This window comes from Elephas maximus, chromosome 1 (assembly GCF_024166365.1).
Source record: "Elephas maximus indicus isolate mEleMax1 chromosome 1, mEleMax1 primary haplotype, whole genome shotgun sequence".
NCBI lineage: Eukaryota > Metazoa > Chordata > Mammalia > Proboscidea > Elephantidae > Elephas > Elephas maximus.
The window spans coordinates 72,346,496-72,362,068 of record NC_064819.1 but is presented as its reverse complement, the minus strand read 5'-3'; the positions used below and the strand labels follow the sequence as shown (position 1 = coordinate 72,362,068).

The 15,573-nt window shown below is 39.0% G+C and overlaps 2 protein-coding genes across 8 annotated transcripts in view; one reads left to right on the top strand and one right to left on the bottom strand.

Annotated features, from left to right (window-relative positions):
• LOC126076526 (cytidine monophosphate-N-acetylneuraminic acid hydroxylase) overlaps window positions 1-15,573 on the top strand; it is a 509,905-nt gene that overhangs the window by 27,205 nt on the left and 467,127 nt on the right. The gene's annotated exons all lie outside the window — the stretch shown is intronic.
• CARMIL1 (capping protein regulator and myosin 1 linker 1) overlaps window positions 1-15,573 on the bottom strand; it is a 398,843-nt gene that overhangs the window by 205,279 nt on the left and 177,991 nt on the right. For 6 of the 7 annotated variants that reach the window (XM_049884969.1, XM_049884962.1, XM_049884966.1 and 3 more), the window contains one exon: window positions 11,113-11,172. In XM_049884969.1, coding sequence (XP_049740926.1) covers window positions 11,113-11,172 — 60 coding nt within the window. Of the gene's footprint in view, window positions 1-11,112; window positions 11,173-11,279; window positions 14,170-15,573 lie in introns of those variants that run through there. The other variant, XM_049884983.1, reaches the window with a different exon arrangement.

The window sequence follows — 15,573 nt, the reverse complement described above, 5'->3', positions numbered from 1 at the left end:
GCAAAGGCAGTCCTCAGAGGTCAATTTATAGCAATAGATGCACACATCAAAAAAGAAAGGACAAAATCAAAACATTAGCTAAACAACTTGATCAAGTAGAAATGGAACAGCAAAAGAAGCCCACAGACAGGAACAGAAAGGAAATAATAAAATCAGAGCAGAAATAAATGAACTAGAGAATAGAAAAACAATAGGAAGAATCAACAAAACCAAAAGTTGGTTCTTTGAAAGGATCAAAAAAAAAAGCAATAAACCACTGCCCAAATTGACAAAAGAAAACGAGGGGAGAACATAAATAACCCAAATAAGAAATGAGATGGGGGACATTACGACAGACCCTTCTGAAATAAAAAGGATCATAACAGAGTATTACGAAAAACTGTACTCCAAAAAATTTTGAAAACCTAAAGGAGAAGGACAAATTTCTAGAAACAAACTAACACAAAATGACGTTGATATTCTGAACAGATCCATAATAAGAGATTGAAACAGAATTTAAAAAAAAAAAAAAAAAACTCCCAACCAAAAAAAGCCCTGACCCAGATGGCTTTACTGGAGAAGTCTACCAAACATTCAGAGAAGACCTTATACCAGTATTACTCAGACTATTTCAGAACATAGAAAAGGAAGTGATACTTCTGAATTCTTTCCATGAAGCCAGCATACCCCTGATACCAAAACCAGGCAAAGACACCACAAAAAAAAGAAAAATTATAGACCAATATCTCTCATGAATATAGATGCAAAAATTCTCAACAAAATTCTAGCCAATATAATTCAGCATCATATCAAAAAAATAATGCACCATGTTCTATTACGATTCATACCAGGTATGAAAGGGTGGTTAAACATTAGAAAATCAATCAACGTAATCCACCACATAAACAAAACGAAAGGAAAGAATCACATGATCATCTCAAATGACAGAGAAAAGGTATTTGACGAAGTCCAACACCAATTCCTGATAAAAACTCTCAATAAAATATGTATACAAGGGAAGTTTTTTGACTTAATAAAGAGCACCTATGCAAAAGCAACAGTGAACATGATTCTTAATGGAGAGACGCTTAAAACATATCCCTCGAGAGCAGGAACAAGACAAGGATGCCCTTTATCACCACTCCTATTTAACATTCTGTTGGAAGTCCTAGCTAGAGCAAGAAGGCAAGAAACACAAATAAAGGGCATCCAAATTGATAATGAAGAAGTTAAACCATCCCTATTTGTGGACAATATGATACTAGATATAGAGAACCCCCAAAAATCCATGAGAATACTACTGGAACTAATACAAAGATTCAGCAGAGTTGCAAGATAAAAGACAAACATACAAAAATCAGTTGGACTCCTATACACCAATAGAGATAATGATGAAAACGAAATCAGGAAAACAATACCATTTATGATCATCCCTAAAAAAAATAAAATACTTGGGAATAAATCTATATGGAGATGTAGAAGACCTATACAAAGAAAATTACAAAACACTGCTGCAAGAAGCCAAAAGAACACTACATAAATGGAAAAACATACCATGCTCATGGATAGGTAGTCTCAACACTGTGAAAATGACAATTCTACCCAAAGTGATTTACAAATACAGTGCAATACTGATCCAAATACCAAAAACATTCTTTAAAGAGATGGAAAAACTGATCATTAACTTTATATGGAAAGGGAAAAAGCCCCCAGATAAGTAAAGCACTATCGAATATGAAGAATAAAGTAGGAGGACTTGCACTACCTGACCTCAGAACGTACTATACAGCAACGGTAGTCAAAACAGCCAAAAGAGGTTCAACGACAGATATACTGACCAATCAAACAAAACTGAGAACCCAGATGTAAATCCATCCACCTATGGTCACCTGATCTTGGACAAAGGCCCAAAGTCCGTCAAATGGGGAAAAGACAGTCTTTTTAACAAATAGTGCTGGCAAAACAGGATGCCCATCTGTAAAAAAAAAATGAAACAGGACCCATACCTCACACCATATACAAAACTAACTGAAAATGGAATAAAGACCTAAATATAGCCAAAAATTATGAAGTTCATAGAAGAAAAAATAGGATCAACGTTAGAGGACCTAATAGGATACAAACCACAACCAACAACACACAAGCTCCAGAGGATAAGCTAGATAACTGGATCTTCTTAAAAATTAAACACTTATGCTCATCAAAAGACTTCACCAAAATAGTAAAAAGAGAACCGACAGAATGCGAAAAACTTTTTTGGCTATTAAAAATCAGCCTACAGGTCTAATCTCTAAAATCTACAAGAAAATCCAACACCTCTACAACAAAACGACAAATAATCCAATTAAAAAATGAGCAAAGGAAACAAACTGGGAGGCCTTACTCTACCTGATTTTAGAACCTATTATAATGCCACAGTAGTCAAAACAGCCTGGTACTGGTACAACAACAGATACATAGACCAATGGAACAGAATTGAGAATCCAGACATAAATCCATCCACCGATGAGCAGCTGATATTTGACAAAGTCCCCAAAACCGTTAAATGGGGGAAAAGACAGTCTTTTTAACAAATGGTGCTGGCATAACTGGATATCCATCTGCAAAAAAATGAAACAAGACCCATACCTCACTCCATGCAAAAAAACGACTTCAACATGGATCAGAGACCTAAATATAAAATCTAAAATGATTAAGATAATGGAAGAAAAACTAGGGACAACGTTAGGAGCCCTAATACATGGCATAAACAGTATACAAAAACATTACTAACAATGCAGAAGAAAAACTAGATAACTGGGAGCTTCTAAAAAATCAAACAGCTATGCTCATCCAAAACCTTCACCAAAAGAGTAAAAAGATTACCTACAGACTGGGAAAAAGTTTTTAGCTATGACATTTCCGATCAGCACTGATCTCTAAAATCTACATGATACTGTAAAAACTCAACTACAAAAAAGACAAATAATCCAATTAAAAAATGGGCAAAATATATGAACAGACACTTCACTAAAGAAGACATTCAGGTAGCTAACAGATACATGAGGAAATGCCCGCCATGATTAGAGAAATGCAAATTAAAACTATGATGAGATTCCATCTCACTCCAACAAGGCTGGCTGGCATTAATCCAAAAAACACAAAATAATAAATGTTGGAGAGGCTGCGGAGAGATTGGAACTCTTATACACTGCTGGTGGGAATGTAAAATGGTACAACCACTTTGGAAATCTATCTGGCGTTTTCTTAAAAAGTTAGAAATAGAACTACCATACAACCCAGAAATCCCACTCTTCGGAATATACCCTAGAGAAATAAGCGCCTTTACACAAACAGATATATGCACACCCATGTTTATTGCAGCACTGTTTACAACAGCAAAAAGCTGGAAGCAACCAAGGTGTCCATCAACGGATGAATGGTTAAATAAATTATGGTATATTCAAACAATGGAATACTATGCAGCGATATAGAACAGTAACGAATCTGTGAAACATTTCATAACATGGAGGAACCTGGAAGGCATTATGCTGAGTGAAATTAGTGAGATGCAAAAGGACAAATATTGTATAAGACCACTATTATAAGACCTTGAGAAATAGTATAAACTGAGAAGAACACATTCTTTTGTGGTTACGAGAGGGGAGAGGGAGGGAGGGTGGGAGAGGGTTATTTACTGATTAGATAGTAGATAAGAACTACTTTAGGTGAAGGGAAGGACAATACTCAATACAGGGAAGGTCAGCTCAGCTGGACTGGACCAAGAGCAAGGAAGTTTCCAGGATAAACTGAATGCTTCGAAGGTCAGTGGAGCAAGGGCGGGGGTTTGGGGACTATGGCTTAAGGGGACTTCTAAGTCAATTGGCAAAATAAATTCTATTATGAAAACATTCTGCATCCCACTTTGAAGTGTGGCATCTGGGGTCTTAAATGCTAACAAGTGACCATCTAAGATGCATCAATTGGTCTCAACCCACCTGGAGCAAAGGAGAATGAAGAACACCAAGGTCACATGATAACTATGAGCCCAAGAGTCAGAAAGGGCCACATGAACTAGAGACTTACATCACCCTGAGACCAGAAGAACTAGATGGTGCCCGGCCACAGCCGATGACTGCCCTGACAGGGAGCACAATAGAGAACCCCTGAGGGAGCAGGAGAACAGTGGCATGCAGACCCCAAATTCTCATTAAAAGACCAGACTTGGTGGTCTGACTGAGGCTAGAAGAATCCCAGCAGTCATGGTCCCCAAACCTTCTGTTGGCCCAGGACAGGAACCATTCCCGAAGACAACTCATCAGACATGGAAGGGACTGGACAATGGGTTGGAAAGAGATGATGATGAAGAGTGAGCTACTTGTATCAGGTGGACACTTGAGACTGTGTTGGCATCTCCTGTCTGGAGGGGAGACAGGAGGGTAGAGAGGGTTAGAAACTGGCCAAACGGTCACGAAAGGAGAGACTGGAAGGAGGGAGCGGGCTGACTCATTAGGGGGAGAGTAAATGGGAGTATGTAGTAAGGTATATATAAGCTTATATGTGACAGACTGACTTGATTTGTAAACTTTCACTTAGAGCACAATAAAAATTATTTTTTTTAAAAAAAAGGCTAGAAATAGAACTACTATGCGATCCAGCAATCCCACTCCTTGGAATATATCCTAGAGAAATAAGAACCTTTACACGAACAGATATATGCACACTCATGTTCACTGCAGCACTGTTTACAATAGCAAAAGGTAAAAGCAACAAAGTGCCCATCAATGGATGAATGGATAAATAAATCATGGTATATTCACACAGTGGAATACTACGTATCGATAAAGCACAGTGATGAATCTGTGAAACATTTCATAACATGGAGGAACCTCGAAGGCATTATACTGAGTGAAATTAGTCAGTGGCAAAAGGACAAATATTGTATGAGACCACTACTATAAGAACTCAAGAAACAGAGAAGAAAATATCCTTTGATGGTTATGAGAGCAGGGAGGGAGGGTGGGTAGGAGAGGGGTATTCACTAGTTAGATAGTAGATAAGAACTACTTTAGGTGATGGGAAAGACCACACACAATACAGGTGAGGTCAGAACAACTGGACTGAACCAAAAGCAAAGATGTTTCCTGAATAAACTGAATGCCTCAAAGGCCAGCGTAGCAGGGGCAAGGGTTTGGGGACCATGGTTTCAGGGGACATCTAAGTCAACTGGCATAATAAAATCTATTAAGAAAACATTCTGCATCCCACTTTGGAGAGTGGTGTCTGGGGTCTTAACCGCTAGCAAGTGGCCATCTGGGATGCATCTACTGGTCTAAACCCACCTGGATCAATGGAGAATGAAGAACACCAAAGACACAAGGTAATTACAAGTCCAAGAGACAGAAAGGGCTGCATAAACCAGAGAATACATCAGCCTGAGACCTGAAGAACTAGATGGTGCCCAGCTACAACCAATGACTGCCCTGACAGAGAACACATCGGAGAACCCCTGAGGGATCAGGAAAGCAATGGGGTATAGAACCCAAATTCTCATAAAAGACCAGATTTTATGGTCTGACTGAGACTAGAAGGACCCCGGTGGTCATGGCCCCCAGGACTTCTGTTGGCCCAGGACAGGAACTATTCCCAAAGCCAACTCTTCAGATAGGGATTCGACTGCACAGTGGGTTCGATAGGGATGCTGGTGAGGAGTGAGCTTCTTGGATCAGGTGGACACTTGAGACTATGGTTTCATCTCCTGTCTGGAGGGGAGATGAGAGGGTAGAGCGGGTTAGAAGCTGGCAAAACGGACAGGAAAAGAAAGAGTGGAGGCAGGGAGCAGGCTGTCTCATTAGGGCGAGAGCAATTTTTTTTTTTTTTTAGCAAGGTGTATATATGTTTTTGTGTGAGAAACGGGCTTGATTTGTAAATTTTCACTTAAAGTACAATAAAAACTAAAAAATGAAAAAAAAAATGGGCAAAGGAAATGAACAGACACTTCACCAAAGAAGACATTCATGCAGTCAACAGACACATGAGGAAATACTCATGATCTCTAGCCATCAGAGAAATGCAAATCAAAACCACAATGACATACCATCTCACCCCAACATTACTGGCAAGAATCACTGTAACAGAAAATAACAAATGTTGGAGTGGCTGCGGGGAGATCAAAACTCTTACGCACTGCTGGTGGGAATGCAAAATGATACAATCATTTTGGAAAACGCTATGGAACTTCCTTAGAAAGCCAGAAATAGAAATACCATATGATCCAGCAATCCCACTCCTAGGAATATATCCTTGAGAAATAAGAGTCATCACATGAATAGATATATGTATACCCATGTTCACTGCAACACTGTTCACAATAGCAAAAAGATGGAAACAACCTAGATGCCCATCAACAGACAAATGGATAAACAAACTGTGGTACATACACAAAATGGAGTATTATGCAATGATGAAGAACAATAATGAATCTGTGAAGTATCTCATAACATGGATCAATCTGCAGGGCATTATCCTGAGTAAAACAAATCAATCACAAAAAGACAAATACTGTATGAGACCACTACTGTAAAAACTCACAAAAAGGTTTACACACAAAAAGAAACAATCTTTGATGGATATGAGGGAGGGGAGGGGTGGAAACGGAAAAACAATAGAGAATAGATAAGTGGTAACTTCGGTGAAGGGTAAGACAGTACACAATACTGGGGAAGCCAGCACAACCTGTACAAGGCAAGGCCATGGTAGCTCCATAGACAGATCCAAACTCCCTGTGGGACCAAATTGCTGGGCTGAGAGCTGTGGGGACCATGGTCTCAGGGAACATCTAGCTCAATTGGCATAGCACAGTTTATAAAGAAAATCTTCTACATTCCACTTTGGTGAATAGTGTCTGGGGTCTTAAAAGCCTGTGAGTGGCCATCTAGGATACTACACTGGTCTCACCCCTTCGGGAGCAAGAAAGAATGAAGAAAACTAGAGACAGAAGGGAAAGGTTAGTCCAAAGGACTAATGGACCACATCTACCACAGCCTCCACTAGACTGAGTCCAGTACAACGAGATGGTGCCCAGCTACCAACACTGACTGCTTTGACAGGGATCACAATAAAGGGACCCATACAGAGCTGGAGAAAAATGTAGAAAATTCTAACTCAAAAACAAAGATCAGACTTGCTGACCTGACAGAGACTGGAGAAACCCTGAGAGTATGGCCCCTGGAGACCCTTTCAACTCAGTAATAAGGTCGCTCCTGAGGTTCACCCTTTAGCTAAAGATTGAAGAGTCCCATGGAACAAAACAAGACTAAAGGGGCGCACCAGCCCTGGGGCAGGGAGTGGAAGGCAGGAGGGAACAGGAAAGCTGGCAGTATGGAACCCAGAGTTGAGAAGGGAGAGTGTTGCCATGTCGTGGGGCTGTTAACCAATGTTATAGAATAACATGTGTACTAACTGTTCGATGAGCAGCTAGTCTGCTCTGTAAACCTTCATTTAAAATTCAATTTAATAAAACAAACAAACAAAAAAAACCTTTACCAAAGAGAAAACTCCAGGCTCAGATGATTTTGCTGGCAAATTCAGCCAAACATTTAAGGAAGAAATATTGCCAACTCTATACAAACTCTTCCAGAAAATTAAAAAGGAAGAAATACTTCCCAACTCATTCTATGAGCTCACAATTGCTTTGATACCAAAAACTTAAAATAACAGACCAATATCCCTCACTAAGATCGATGCAAAAAACTCCCTCACAGAATTTTAACAAATGAAACACAATGATATACAAAAAGGATAATACATCATGACCAACTGAATTTATCCCAGGAATAAGAGGTTGATTTAACATTTGAAAAACAATCAATGTAATTCACAACATTAACAAGTAAAAACACAAAGAAAGGAAAAGAAAAACCATATGATCATTTCAACAGACATTTCAATATGACAAAATCCAAAGTTAATTTCTGATTTTAAAAAACAACTTCTCAGCAAACTAGGAATAGACAGGCACATCCTCAATCTGATAAAGGGCATCTATGAAAAACATACAGGTAACATCACACTTAATGGTAAAAGAGTAAATACTTTCCCCAAAGATTAGGAATAAGACAAATGAGTGCTCTCATTACTTCTATTCAGCACTGTAGTAGAAGTATCAACTAGTACAATTGTCAGATTTTACCTTACTTACAAACCAAACCAAAAAAACGAAATCCGTCGCGATCGAGTCGATTGCAACTCGTAGGGAACCTGAAGGACAGAGGAGAACTGCTCTATAGGGTTTCCAAGGCTGAAATATTTATGGAAGCAGGCTGCCACTTCTTTCTCCCACAGAGTGGCTGGTGGGTTCAAAGTGTGAACTTTTTGCTTAGCAGCTGAGCACTTAACTACAACACTACCAGAGCTTCTTTCTTACAAGCAAATACACTATTATTTCATGGATGTTGGCAGAAGACACAAGACTCCTGGGTCAGAGACAAAGGACTTCATTGTCCACGGCACAGCAAACAACATGTGTACCATATTTGCATCAATTTTCCTTTGCCCCCAAGGTCCCATAGGATGACATGGTGGGTCCAGCAAGAAACAATTGGAAATAAGAATTTAAAATACAATGTATTTATAATAGTATCAAAAAATATGAAATACTTAGGAATAAATCTGACAAAAGATATGTGAGACCTTTATTGTGAAAACTACTACAAAACACTGAGAGAAACTTGAAAAGACCTAAATAAATGGAGAAATATATAGTGTTCATGGGTCAAAAGAATTCTTTATTCTTAAGATGTCGGTTGTCCCCAAATTGATCCATAGATTCAAGGTGTTCCCAATCAATGCCTCATCTGTTTTGTGTGTGTGTGTGTGTGTGTGTGTGTGTGTAGTGTAGAAACCAAGAAGCTGATTCTAAAATTCATACGGAATTTGCAAATCACCTAGAATCACCAAAACAACCTGGAAAAAGAAGAACAAATTTGAAGGACTATTTTTTTTTTTTTTTTTAACACTACCTCAAGACTTACTACAAAGCAACAGTGATTAGGAGAGTGTGGTACTGGCATAAAGACAGACGAACTGATGAAGCTGGAGGATTCAAAATCCAGAAATAGACCCACACTTACATGGATAACTGATTTTCAGCAAAGGTCAAAGGCAACTGATTGGAGAATCAAGAGACTCTTTGTGTCCAAACAATAGACCACTGAATAAATAAATGGAAACTCGTAGATACACATAAGCCAAAAAAAACAACTTTGCTCTACATATTATACTATATATAAAAATTACCTCAAAATGGATCATGGGATTAATGTATAACCTTATGCTATCAGACTTCTAGAAGACATGGAATATTCTGTGACCTTAGCAAAGGTTTATGCAAGCTGATACCAAAAGCAAGCTCCAGAAAAGAAAATATTGATAAAATTGGCCTTAATCAAAGTTAAAAATTTCTTCTCAAAAGGCAGTTAAGAGAATGAAAAATAAACCAAAGACTGAGAGAAAATATTTTTAAATCATATATCTCATGAAGGACTTGGATCCAGAATATATAAAGCAATCTCAAAGCTCAATAATATGAAACAACTCAATAAAAACATTGTGAAAGATCTGAACTGACATTTCAGAAGATATATGAATGACAAGCATATGAAAAGATGCTTAATATCTTAGGAAAATGCAAATTAATACTACCAAACCCACAGACACTGAGTCTATTCCGACTCATAGAACTGCCCCAAAGAGTTTCCAAGGCTGTAAATCTTTACAGAAGCAGACTATCACATCTTTCTCCCATGGAGCAGCTGGTGGGTTTGAACCATCAACATTTTGGTCAGCAACTGAGCACTTTAACCCAGGCTCCACAGACCTGTTAAAATGGCTATAAAAAAAAAAACCTGACAATACTAAATGTTGACAGTGATGTGGAGGAACTGGAACTATCCTATCGTGCCACTGCTGGTAGCAATGTAAATTGGTACAACCACTTTGGAAAATAATTTGGCAGTTTCTTCAAAAGACAGATATACAACTACCATATGATCAACTATTCCACTCTTCGATATTTACCCATGAGAAATGAAAGCATATGTCCAGTCAAAGACTTCTACACAAATGTTCACAGCAGCTTTATTTTTAATAGCCCCAAACTAGAAACAACCAAATATTCATCACCAACAATAGATAAAGTATAATACAGACATACAATGGGATATTACTCAGCAATACAAAGGAAAAAATTATTGATACATGCAAGAAAATTAAACAATCTCAAAATAATTGTACTGACTGAAAGAAGCCAGACAATGAAGAGTACAGACTATACAATTCCATTTATATAAAATTCTGGAAAATACAAACTGATCTATAGTGACAGAAAGGAGATAAGTGGTTGCCTGCAAATGGGGAGGAGATGAAAGAGTGAGAGTTTACAAGGAAACGTGGGAGTGATAAATATATTAGGTATCTTGACTGTGGTAATGGTTTCGTGGGTATATATACATGTCAAAACATATCAAATTATGTATTTTAGTTTACTGTATGTCATTTGGAGCCCTTGTGGCACAGGGGTCAAGAGCTATGGCTGCTAAGCAAAAGGTCTGCAGTTTGAATCCACCAGCAGCTCCTTGGAAATCCTATTGGGCAGTTCTACTGTCCTATAGGGTCACTATGAGTTGGAATCAATTCGATGGCAATGGGTTTTGTTTTGTTTTCGATATGTCATTTATATCTTAACAAAGCTGTTTTTAAAAATCTTCTCACTAATACCAAAAAAATTCATTTATCAGTCTATCCCTGGAAAGACCCTATATAATACTGTATAATAAGCTGTGAAATTCTAGCGTTAAACCTATTTACTAAACAGTACTATTACGTTTATGTTGCCAGCTAACATAAGAGCTAATGAATTCTTTTCAAGCTGAGTTATGGAGACTGTTTTCTCCTTATCAAAACAAATTCCTGACCCTCGCCCACAGAGCCACTACTGACTCTCTGAAACTTTGATATTCCCGAATCTTGTTTTTCTACACTGTCTTGGTAAAGTTTTAAATAGTGAAACTGAAATAGAAGACCTTTCATTGTTTCAGAAATTCGAGAAAGACATAACTTTACAGCCATAAACAGGTTTCTGTTGTTCACACTCACCTGAGCTGGCTTGCTGCAGGTGACGCCATGAATCTCCAAGTAGCTGAAGGTTAACTCGAGCTGCAATTGAGGGGAGGAAAAGACCAGATATGAGGATTTCAAAACATATAATTCAGAGTAAAAACGCTACAATTAGAAACAGCCAAAGATCAAACACGATACTGGACATTTTCTGAGGGTAGGCCGGCTTAATAGCTCCATTCATTCAATGAGACATGACCTTGATTTAGCATACCATTTGAGAAAAAGTATTACTTACTTTACTAAAAGACTGAGAGGAAGTTGCATACCTGACTTTTCAAGTACCATCCACGAACAAACCCAACAGAAAGCTTTCTGTACTTCGACTCTAGTATTTATTCACTGAGAAATGAATGTATTAAGTGAATCATCTAAATACACTTTTTTCCCCCTTTTTCATGTCAAAATTTTATTTCAAAATTTTGTAAAATCAATGTTGGTTGTCCCTTCTTTCTAAACCCTTATCTCTTTGTATTACACTAAGAACACTCACTGGAGTTTATCATTCCTTCTACCGGCTTCCATAAAAACTCATATTAATTTGTTAGGGTTTAGACAAATACATTGTTGTCGTTAGGGTGCTGTTTAGTCAGTTCCAACTCACAGCGACCCTATGTACAACAGAACAAAACACTGCCTGGTCCTATGCTTGAGCCCACTGTTGGAGCCACTGTGTCAACCCATCTCATTGAGGGTCTTACATGAAACACACATAAGTTAAACAAAAATCCCCTCTTAATGCATGTAGATAAATGATAATTTATTTCCTTCTTATTTTAATAAGTGTCTCCTCTTCTCCTGTCATCAGCATTTCTTTTACTTCAAAATCTCTCCAGTCTTAGTCTTTGCCTATTTTTCCTGGACAATGGCCAGCCACCAATTTCCCCCCAGTTTTACAGTCTCTCATCTTACTACAGCAACAGTTGCCGGCCATGAAATTGGACACAAATAAGGGACTGAGTTGGATTGCTTTATTTTATGTTGCCACATTAAACCTAGAAATACAGTAGGAAAAGAACCCATCCGGAACTAAACCCGTGGGGGACTTAGTTCCGCCCCCCGCCCCCGGTGGTATGTCGTACTATGATACATTGGTAGAGTACATCTTAAAGCAAAAAACCCTCAAGCTAAATATCTGGAAGGCAGGGGGATGACGAGTGGAGGTAGGAAGGTGTTTTAATTCTTTCATTATTCACTTAGTCAACTAACGGACGTTTCTGTAAGGCCTGCTATGTGCCGGCACTGAAAACAAAAAAAGGAATGAGGCGTGTTCCTTGTCTTCCAAGAGTTAAATGTACCACTGTTGTTGTTCGTTGCTGTCCAGCTGATTCTGGCTTATGATGATACCACAAGTACAGAGCAGAATGGCTCCATAGGGTTTTCTAGGCTGTAACCTTTGGGAAGCAGATCGCCAGGCCTGTTCTTCTGAAGAGCCTCTGGGTGGGTTTCAAACTGCCAATCTTTTCCCTAGAAGTCTAGTGCTTAACTGTTCGTGCACCCCCCCCAAAAAAATTCTGACTCATAGCTACCCAACAGAACAGAGTAGAACTGCCCCATAGGCTTTCCAAGGAGTGGCTGGATTCCAACTGCCGACCTTTCGGTTAGCAGTCATGGCTCTTAATCACTGCGCCATCAGGATTTACGTTACCCAGGGACTCATTAAATATAGCATTGGAGGCACATATTCCAAAATTTAATTAAATGTAGAAGTCCTGTTAGCCATCGTTATCGAGACCTGCTGTTGGTTGGGTTTTGAAAAGTCATTTAAAACAGGGAATTATTTCATAAGAATGATACACACCTAAATTTATTTCAATTTAAAGCATATACACATTTTCCACTCCCAGCCTTTGTATATGGTGCCAAAGTCTTCTACCCTGGCTGCCCTGCTAATGGCCTTTCCCCCATGAGCCACATCCTCAATGTAGGCCATCCAACTTCAGCTTCTTTAGAGTGAGAACTAGAAGACACTTGCAAAGCAATCTGATGACATACGTTTTCCAGATTTTTATGCCCTTTTCCCTCCACCTCACTGCCAATCTTTTAACAGTTGGATGGGCCTCAACAAGACAGCAATTTTACGTATTTTAGTAATTCACCTTTATCAATATTCAGCTTTTCGTAGACTCTTTGTTCACTCATATTTCATTGCTATATGAAATACTTTGAATTGTGGACATTTGCTATTTAATTATGACTGCTATAAACAGGCTTGGGAACAAACCACTGACCCTCAGTGGGCATATCATTCAACTGGTGGGGGCAGGTATGAAAAAGCACACTCCCCCAAAGCTACCAGCTATGTAAATCCATGGGCGAGGGCATCTGCCAGCATCATCACAGATGGGAATGGGAGCTTTGGTCAACTTGGTAGAGTGAGGTCAATTAAGATGCTTCTGCTGTACATGGAGGCCACTAGGTAGGGCAACAGGTTAACATACCCACCTGCTAACCAAAAGGTTGAAGGTTCAAGTCTACCCAGACGCGTCTTGGAAGAAAGCCTGGCGATCTACTTCTGAAAAATCAGCCATTGAAAACGCTATGGAGCACAGTTCTTCTCTGACACACACGAGGGCTCTGTGAGAATCAAGCGCGTGGCAGCTGGCTGCTTTGTTTGTTGTTGTTTCTTTTACTGTACATGAGATAAGCAAAGTGCTAGGGACATGCATATGCGACCTGGGGTAGCCAGGACAGCTTTGGGACATTTCAGACAGGCCCTAAAGAACTGCTTCATGTTTGTCAAGCAAAAAAGGTACAGAAAGGGAACTCTGGGCAAAAGAAAAAGAATGTACAAAGGCAAAAGGCATTAAAAAGACTAAGAAAAGGCAGAAACTAAGAAGGAGTGGATGATGTCAAATCAGTAATCACTAAATTATAACTTATTGATTGTAACTGCTATAAACAGGTTTGGGCACAAACCAGTGACCCTCAGTGGGCATATCAGACAATAAGAGGGTGAGTCGTTGAGGCTGTGGTCAGAGTTCTGGTTATTATTAAACAGTGAGGAGGGGAGTCCCTAAGAGACACTGAGACACATCATTTAAAAAAAAAAAAAAAAAAAAACCCAAACCCATTGACTTCGAGTCAATTCCTACTCATAAAGACACTATTAAGACAGACTAGAACTACCCCATAGGGTTTCCAAGTCTGTAAATCTTCACAGAAGCAGACTGCCACATCTTTCTTCCACAGAGTGGTTGGTGGGTTCGAACTGCTGGCCTTTTGGTTAGCACCCGAGCTCTTAACCACTAAGGCACCAGGCTCCAGGCACATTATCCAGAACCATAAAAAAAAAAAAAAAAAAAAATTTTTTTTTTTTTTTTTTTTTTAACAAGGTTCAAATCCTCCTCATCTCTTTATGGCTATTCTAAGCAGTTCCCCAAACACTCTGACCTTTCCCTCACAACCCCAGCCGGCCCCAAATGTAGTTTTTAAAAACGGAATCACTAGATCAGATGTATGGGTGGGAAACGGGAAGACTATTTAAGAGGCTGAGACAGATACGGGCTGTATGAAGACCCGAGAGACATTTTTAAGACAGATCCACAGATATGTATTGTGACTGATTAGATAAGAGGAAGGAATTAGCCCTGATTGTCTATAGCTTTGCCACCACTTACTCATTCACGCCATCCCCAATGCCTAGCAAGAGGGTCTTCATCCTACAGTCAACACAGCAAATCTAAATGTAATTATGTGATTCCCTGGTGGTCCTTCAACCCAGCTTCTCTGTGAGACTTCCCTAATATGATGATTACCCGTCCCTAAGCAGAATTGGGACCTTGTGGGGTGATGGCAAAGTTCCGTAATCTGTGATTACTAAGGCATTTGCTCCGTGATTAATCACTGAGACAAAAATTTCATTTTGTGCACTTGACTGTATATATAGTGTATTTCACAATAAGAAGACAAAATAAAAAAATGTTTAATTAATCACCCCCTCCCAAAGAGAAGAAACCTGTGTCATAATCAGTGCCCACTGTAATGCTATTATTCTGAATATAACTATTTCCCTAGAAAATTAATGTAATGGATACTGGTTTTACTTCTCAGCCAAGGCTGACTCTCTAGCACATGGACATTTGCTTTCTTGGCAATTTACCGTATTTTTATGCAAATAACACATGCCTTTTCCATTTGTCTCCCCCCTCCAAAGTATTTTATATGTTGCTGTAAAAAAAAAATTGGAATAGCGCACTTAGGAAAATACCTCAAGATGGGGAGGAAGTGGATGGCAAACAAACACAGAAAGTGCGCATTATTTGTGTAAAAGCACAGTACTTCTGAAAGATCATAGCAATTGAAAACACTGCAGAGCCAGTTCTACTCAGAAACGCGTGGTGTCGCCATGAGTCGGAATAGACTCAATGCCAACTGGCTTAGTTTTTCGGGTTTATGGGGAAAACCTGTAGGCAGGTTATTGTGGAAGAAAATCGGCCT